This window comes from Entelurus aequoreus, linkage group LG17 (assembly GCF_033978785.1).
Source record: "Entelurus aequoreus isolate RoL-2023_Sb linkage group LG17, RoL_Eaeq_v1.1, whole genome shotgun sequence".
In the NCBI taxonomy this organism is placed as follows: Eukaryota; Metazoa; Chordata; class Actinopteri; order Syngnathiformes; family Syngnathidae; genus Entelurus; species Entelurus aequoreus.
The window spans coordinates 9,194,377-9,203,093 of record NC_084747.1 but is presented as its reverse complement, the minus strand read 5'-3'; the positions used below and the strand labels follow the sequence as shown (position 1 = coordinate 9,203,093).

General features: G+C 42.5%; 1 protein-coding gene across 1 annotated transcript; it reads left to right on the top strand.

Moving 5' to 3' along the window:
• The first annotated feature begins 3,361 nt into the window (after positions 1–3,361).
• Positions 3,362–6,794, top strand: LOC133632093 (zinc finger protein 33B-like). Its single transcript, XM_062024329.1, has 2 exons — positions 3,362–4,917; positions 6,776–6,794. The coding sequence occupies exons 1-2, from the start codon at positions 3,665–3,667 to the stop codon at positions 6,792–6,794; spliced, it is 1,272 nt and encodes a 423-aa protein (XP_061880313.1). The 5' UTR covers positions 3,362–3,664.
• The last annotated feature ends 1,923 nt before the right edge of the window (positions 6,795–8,717 follow it).

Here is an 8,717-nt window from a genome sequence, read left to right as displayed (position 1 = left end):
AATGATTAATGTAACTATAGCACATTTTTTAAGCTTCTCAGGTGTAATTCTTTCCCATTCTTGCTTGATGTACAGCTTAACTTGTTCAACAGTCCGGGGGTCTCCCTTGTGCTATTTTAGGCTTCATAATGCGCCACACATTTTCAATGGGAGACAGGTCTGGACTACAGGCAGGCCGGTCTAGTACCCGCACTCTTTTACTATGCAGCCACGTTGATGTAACACGTGGTTTGGCATTGTCTTGCTGAAATAAGCAGGGGCGTCCATGGTAACGTTGCTTGGATGGCAACATATGTTGCTCCAAAAGCTGTATGTACCTTTCAGCATTAATGGTGCCTTCACAGATGTGTAAGTTACCCATGCCTTGGGCACTAATACACCCCCATACCATCACAGATGCTGGCTTTTACACTTTGCGTCTATAACAATCCGGATGGTTCTTTTCCTCTTTGGTCCGAAGGACACGACGTCCACAGTTTCCAAAAACAATTTGAAATGTGGACTCGTCAGACCACAGAACAGGCTTAGCTGCTTACATGCAGTGATTTCTCCAGATTCTCGGAACCCTTTGATGATATTACGGAGCGTAGATGGTGAAATCCCTAAATTCCTTGCAATAGCTGGTTGAGAAAGGTTTTTCTTAAACTGTTCAACCATTTGGTCACGCATTTGTTGACAAAGTGGTGACCCTCGCCCCATCCTTGTTTGTGAATGACTGAGCATTTCATGGAATCTACTTTTATACCCAATCATGGCACCCACCTGTTCCCAATTTGCCTGTTCACCTGTGGGATGTTCCAAATAAGTGTTTGATGAGCATTCCTCAACTTTATCAGTATTTATTGCCACCTTTCCCAACTTCTTTGTCACGTGTTGCTGCCATGAAATTCTAAAGTTAATGATTATTTGCAAAAAAAAAAAGTTTATCAGTTTGAACATCAAATATGTTGTCTTTGTTGCATATTCAACTGAATATAGGTTGAAAATGATTTGCAAATCATTATATTCCGTTTATATTTACATCTAACACAATTTCCCAACTCATATGGAAACGGGGTTTGTACATGTAGCTGTTTCTCCATTACCAGGGAAATACAATAGAACAAGGATGCCAGACGAACTGGGTAGCGATTGGGACAGCACCAACGGCAATGACTAGTAGCAAGAGCACCCAAACAGGGAAAGTACATCATAGATCAAAGGGTATGTCTATTTCGGTGATGAACATGATTCTGCACATCACAGTACACATTGCACAGCTGCCTGTGCAGAGTAGAGTAGACAGATACATTAGGTGATTCAAAGACAATACTTAGTATGTGATCCTACTTTAATTTTAACAGATTATATAAAACAACTTGTGTTTTATTTTATTGCTAGAACACCAGGTGACCCCAGAGATCCTCGAGAGGGTTAGAGCTCGGCCAGCCAGGGTTTGTGAAGTCCCATCGTCAAGTGTGGCAGCTCCATCTGACAGCCCCGAGATGCAGCCCAACATAGCAACTCCAGGTGCGTCTGGAGTGCAAGCCAAGCTATGACCACCTCCTGCATTGTTTGATGAAGGACCAGCGTCAAGTCCCGCTGTTAGTGGTTCTTCCGATGTCAGCTATGTGCCGAGTGGGTCATCGACATCGGATCCGTGTCAAGCCAGGGTGGTCTATGATGCACGTCTCCACCCCTTCCTGCTCCATTGTTCTGGCCACTGCCTCTAGCTCATGACAGCAGGCACACTCAGCCACTGTCTCCATGTTCCCACAGTTGTGACATGTACACCTGGAAATAGAAATATTCATAATATTTGTAAATCAAATCATATTATTGACACCTGCAATCTGCATACATGTGCAATAATTAATATTGTCATTGTCTTGTTGTGGATCTTATTAATCCATATGCATATTTTTAGTATTGCCGGTATATGGAGCTGTGGCCCATAGAAATAATGGGTAATTAATTAGGTTTGACATTGGGTCAATGATAGATACTTAGTCTATAGATAGGCCTGGGCTTGGGGTGTAAGTTGTAACACTAACAGTAACAGTGCAAGACTAGGCTACAAGCTAAAACTAGTCTACAAATAAATAACATTTTACCATTCTGTATTCTGAAGGCGATCTATGTTGTGTGCTACTCCAGCATCAATATCAGCAGCGTCCTCCTGACCGTCACCGTCAGCGTCGGGTTCAAAGCGGTATGGCTCTATAATTTGTTGCGGTTGGGCCTGGCCGAGTGGTCCTGCCACGCCCACGGCTGCCACGGCGCCTCTCACAGCATCTTCCCTATCTGAATCGCTCCGACTGCCCTCTAGTCCTTCACTCTCACTTTCCTCATCCACAAATCTTTCATCCTCGCTCAAATTAATGGGGGAATCGTCGCTTTCTCGGTCCGAATCGCTCTCGCTGCTGGTGGCCATGATTGTAAACAATGTGCAGATGCGAGGAGCTCCACAACCTGTGGCGTCACGCGCATATCGTCTGCTACTTCCGGTACAGGCAAGGCTTTTTTATCAGCGACCAAAAGTTGCAAACTTTATCGTCGATGTTCTCTACTAAATCCTTTCAGCAAAAATATGGCAATATCGCGAAATGATCAAGTATGACACATAGAATGGACCTGCTATCCCCGTTTAAATAAGAAAATCGCATTTCAGTAGGCCTTTAAGAGTGGCAGTATGTGGGGTGAGTGACGTGAGTAAGTGAGTGGGCGAGTAAGGAGAGGTAGTGGTAGCATGTGCAGGAGTGTTAATAGCATGGTGGATGTCCGCTTGTGCCCCGTGGAAATAATAAATAAAGTGAGCAAGTTGTAACTAGTCGACGGCCTCGTCCTTCCGACCAAAGAGCGGAGCTTTATGGACCCAGTGTTACCCCCGACACAACATGGGCCCTGGAGGGAACGTCTCCCCTGCGCTCCTCGACCACGGTCTGGGAGCCCACAAACAGGAAAGGTGTAAAGCAACCCTTGCAGAGCGGCGGCTCCCTGTTTAAAGTGTCACCTTTATAGTTAGTTTAGAAGCCCAAATACCTCCATATTGCACTCCACGCACCCTCTTTATTAACCAGTAGAATTGTCCTTTGTTGCCTTTCTTCCTCTCCACCATGTTATTGCTTGTATGCACTTTGTGTGTGCGTTTTGACACACTCAACATCATGCGCCTCGGCTCTGTAGTCACCGCCGCACAGCAGCATTCAGGTGAAAGAACGGTACCGGTACTTTTCAAAGGTGCTATAGTACCGATTTCAATTGATTAGTACCACGATACTTTATTAGTAGCAGTATACTGTACAACCCTACTACACACACATACAGTACATAGAAGAAAGTGTGTTTTTGTTGTTTGTGTCTTGCAGACGTCCAGCAGCTGATCGGTAATCCAGAAGAAGTTTCCCCTCAGTTAGGGGGGAGCTCCACTTTGAAGCAGGAGACTCCACAACCACCCTGCATTAAAAAGGAAGAGGAGGAACTCTGCATCACTCAGGAGGGAGAGTGTCTTCTAGCACGAGAGGAAGCTGATTACACCAAGTTTCCACTGAGTATTCTCTCTGTGAAGACTGAAGATGATGAAGAGAAACCACAAGTAGACAACTTCTTAGCTCCACTATCAGATAGTGAGGCTGAAGACGAGGTTGAAGAACCTTTGAGCAGCGATACAGACTGTGAAGGTGATATGAGGACTCACACTGACAACAAACACTCTGAATGCTCTACAAAGAAGAGAGGTAAAACATGTTTGAGCTGCTCAGTTTGTGCTGAAAGTTTTACTAAAAAGAGCAGTTTGACTCTACACATGAGAACACACACAGGTGAAAAACCCTTTAATTGTTCAGTTTGTGGCAACAGCTTTTCTGGAAATGGCTCATTGACTCAACACATGAGAACACACACAGGTGAAAAAACATTTAAGTGTTCAGTTTGTGGCAACAGCTTTTCTCAAAATAGAAAGTTGACTCGACACATGAGAACACACACAGGTAAAAAACCCTTTAATTGTTCAGTTTGTGACAAAAGCTTTTTTAATAAGAGCATTTTGACTCAACACATTAGAACGCACAGAGGTGAAAAACCCTTCAATTGTTCAGTTTGTGGCAAAAGCTTTTCTCAAAATAGCAATTTGACTCAACACATGAGAACGCACACAGGTGAAAAAACATTTAAGTGTTCAGTTTGTGGCAAACGCTTTTTTAATAAGAGCATTTTGACTCAACACATGAGAACACACACAGGTGAAAAACCCTTTAATTGTTCAGTTTGTGGCAACAGCTTTTCTATTAAGAGCATTTTGACTCGACACATGAGAACACACACAGGTGAAAAAACATTAAAGTGTTCAGTTTGTGGCAAAAGCTTTTATTTTAAGAGCATTTTGACTAAACACATGAGAACACACACAGGTGAAAAACCCTTCAATTGTTCAGTTTGTGGCAAAAGCTTTTCTCAAAATAGCAATTTGACTCAACACATGAGAACGCACACAGGTGAAAAAACATTTAAGTGTTCAGTTTGTGGCAAACGCTTTTTTAATAAGAGCATTTTGACTCAACACATGAGAACACACACAGGTGAAAAACCCTTTAATTGTTCAGTTTGTGGCAACAGCTTTTCTATTAAGAGCATTTTGACTCGACACATGAGAACACACACAGGTGAAAAAACATTGAAGTGTTCAGTTTGTGGCAAAAGCTTTTATTTTAAGAGCATTTTGACTAAACACATGAGAACACACACAGGTGAAAAACCATTTAGTTGTTCAGTTTGTGGCAAAAGCTTTTCTATTAAGAGCAATTTGACTCCACACATGAGAACACACACAGGTGAAAAAACATTTAAGTGTTCAGTTTGTAGCAAAAGCTTTTCTTTTAAGAGCAGTTTGACTAAACACATGAGAACACACACAGGTGAAAAACCCTTTAATTGTTCAGTTTGTGGCAACAGCTTTTCCCAAAATAGCCATTTGACTCAACACATGAGAACACACACAGGTGAAAAAACATTTAAGTGTTCAGTTTGTGGCAAAAGCCTTTCTTTTAAGAGCAGTTTGACTAAACACATGAGGACACACACAGGTGAAAAACCCTTTAATTGTTCAGTTTGTGGCAACAGCTTTTCTCAAAATAGCCATTTGACTCGACACATGAGAACACACACAGGAGAAAAAACATTTACCTGTTCGGTTTGTGGCAAAAGCTTTCCTCATAACAGCTCTTTGTGGCGACACATGAGAACACACGCTGGAGAAAAACCATTTAGTTGTTCAGTGTGCTGTAAAAGGTTCCCACATAATGCAGACGCAGTAAAACACATAAGAACACACAAGGGAAAATAACCAATTAGCTGTTTAGTTTGTGGTATGTTGCTCATATGTGGTGACATCCACCCTACCCAGGACCTCCTCACTGCTTCTTTCACAAATATCTGAGGTATTCATACAAACTTGGATTATTTGGAGCATAATCTTATCCACTCATGACCCCATGTCTTCTCTGTATCTGAAACATTGCTGAACAGTAAGATAGATGATGCTTCAAGTGCTTGGTTACTCCTTCTTCAGTCCAGGGACCTCATGTGTCAAGTTTGTGCACGCTCAAAAACCTGCACTACACCCTTTTTCACTGCAAAGTTGAGATGTATCAAAACTGACGTTGACGCATAAGTGATGCTGGGTAACTGTTTGCATAACCAAGTGCCAACTTTTACTCCTCAGACTGGTTGATGTGCAAATCAGAGACTAATGAACAATTAACCCCCAACACCCACAACCCAACCCCCACCTCCCTCGACATTCGGGCATAACAGGTTCAATCCGGCCCGCGAGATGAGTTTGCAAAGTGTAAAATTCAGCTGTATTTTAATGAAAGAAACTGCTGTTCTAAATGTGTCCACTGGATGTCACAATAGCAATTCTGTTAGGCAAGCAAATAGCATAGCAAGTATACCAAGCAAGAGGTAGACGGTAAAGCGGGGCTGTGACTCCTCCCCCTCCACCCAACGTAAAACAGGAGTAAAATAAGCAATCAGTAACCCCACTTAAAATGCAGCATGAGACACTGCACACTGATATAGTTCTGTGAAAATGATTGTCTTCTGTGCAAATGTAAAGAAAGTGAACAGTGTGTGATTTACTGCAATACTGTCAGTCTTTTCACTTTTTATTTGTGCTTTGTTGAAATTGTTCACACATTGCACAGCTTTTATTTTTCTATCAATACACATTATGTCTAGAAGACAGGAAGTAACTCAACACTCTTGAAAAGTTTCTACCTCAGTGTGTATGGTTTGTTGGGTGTTTTTGAAAATGCACCATTTTTTTCCCTCAGAATTTTTAACTAACTTGAAGTGTTTTGTCAAGAGGATTATTTGTGATGTGTACATTTTCCGAATGTGATCGTTCTATTTTGGGTTGAAGTAAAATAAAGAAAACAATCTGTCGTATTTTGAAGTTATCATGCCATGATTTTACCCGTCCCGCCCACGTGGAAATAGATTTTCCTCCATGCGGCCCCTGAGCTAAAATGAGTTTGAAACCCCTGCTGTAATCAAGATTCAAGATGCTTTATTATTGTTCATTCTTTAACATGTACAAGACATATGAGAACTGAAATGTCATTTTCGGCACAGTCCCACTAAGAGCTGACATACGTTACAGGGGAACAAGACTGGACCGCCAACGGATCGCCACTTAGTGTTCCTTAGAAAAGGTGGGAAAAAGGTGATATTGGGAAAGCAGATAACTGAAATGAATATCTATATGTAACTGAGATTAAATCTCTTAACTGTGTAGGGTGAGTACAAACAATTAACTATCTGTATAAAATATCTAAACACATCACAGAACAGGTAGAAAAAATACTCTCTCTCAAAATAAATCACTCGTACATTTTTCTTTTCTTACTGCACGTACTTTGGATTGGGTCTACACACTCGACCTGCGCGTGTTGTGTCAGTCTGCGTCGTGAATCTGGGTCGAATTGGTGATGCACATTCCGTTTGCCTAATCGATGTCTCTTCTCTCAGTGGTGTGGGAGGGACTAAGTCCACCATGCTATGTCTACCATCCTGAGTCTGCTTCGTCGTTCTGGAGCGGTGTTGGTGGTCGTTCTAGAACCGGGAGGATGTGGCGACGATTCCTCCTGTATCTTCTCCCATCGGATTGGATGATGTAGGAACGTGGCTCTTCGCACGACTTTTCCACTATTCCAAGTCGGTCATGTCCAGCAGGAGTTTGCATACGGATCACTTGCCCTTCTGCCAAGGGACTCAGTGGGCGACTTGACTTGTCGTAGTGACGTTTCACCGTAGTTCTCTTGTCGACTAGTCGAGCTTGTACTTGTCTTGAGTCTTTTGCTGTTGGCTGTAGTAGTCTGGTACACACTGGGATAGCTGCACGCGTTGGTCTTGACATTAACCGTTCGGCAGGGGAACCAAGGTCTGCATCTCGGGGAATGTTTCTGAGGTTAAGGAGGTTTAGGAAGACATCAGTTTTGTCCCAGTGGGATTTCTCCATCAGTTGCTTGGCACTCCTGACAGCTCTTTCCGCGAGTCCATTCGACTGGGGAAACTCTGGGCTGCTGGTGGTGTGGATGAAGTCCCACTCCTCAGCAAACTTCCTGAATTGCTCACACTTGTACTGTCTTGCATTGTCAGATAGCAGTGTGTGTTTGGTGTACCATGCACTGAAAAATGTCTTTTCAATTTGGAAATGAAAGCTGTTGCTGTGATGTTTTGTAGAAGGTCCATTTCAAACCATCCAGAATAGGAATCCACTAGCACCTGGTAGTGTTGTCCACGCCATTCAAAAATGTCTGTAGCAACTGTGGACCACGGAAGGTCTGGAACTGGATGGAGATGGAGCGGTTCTTTCTGCTGATGTGGTTTTGTGCTGTTGCACACTGTGCAAGAAAGTACCGTATTTCCTTGAATAGCCGCAGGGGCGTTAATTAATTTAAAACCTCCTGTCACACCTGCGTTTACCGGAAACCGGCGGGATGGCCGTGCATGCGGTAATTATTTTAAAACCTCTTCTCACTCCGGCGTTTACCAAAAGGAATCCATAAAATTTAGGCGTGCGCTTTGAGTGTGATGTAAGCATACCATCATGAAAAGCACATTTAATTAAAAAAAACGTTATTATGGTCTTACCTGTACTTATAAATGGAGTCCATTTGCAGCTCCTTCTGACCAAAAGCATCGATAACTTGTTTATAGAAGTCTTCCTTATTTTCTTTCTTCAGTTTTAAAAGTCTCTGTTTCGATGGAGATATTCCTTTAATTATTACCTCCTGCTTCCATTGAAAGTCCAGTTTAGAAAACTGTTTTATTTTAGATACCGGTATGTAATCCTCCATGGTAAAAGTTCAGGCAGAGGGAAAAAATAAATCTCTTGCTGCGTGTGTTCACTTCTTCTGCAGTACAGGAAGTCGCAAGAAGGATCACTAGCGCGGCAGCGCCCTCTACCACCAGGAGGCGGGAGTCATTTAATGACTTATACAGTATTTCACACACGCAGCTACGGTATATTAATAAAACATAGCTGCTTACTGTTCTCTTTAGCATACTGTACCGGTATTCAATAGCTTGAACCTTAAATCCTACTGAAAAGCTCTTTATCTTTTTTCCTTTGTGCGATTGTAAACTACTGAAAGCAGCTTCCTCCATTTTGAAATTGAGGACAGTTGCGTCACTCGTGACGTAACGAATTTGACCCGGTGGAAGTTCTAGCCATA

What these genes read in the sequence shown, in the direction of transcription:
- LOC133632093 (XM_062024329.1), top strand. Translation starts at nt 3,665, where the DNA reads ATGAGGACTCACACTGACAACAAACACTCTGAATGCTCTACAAAGAAG.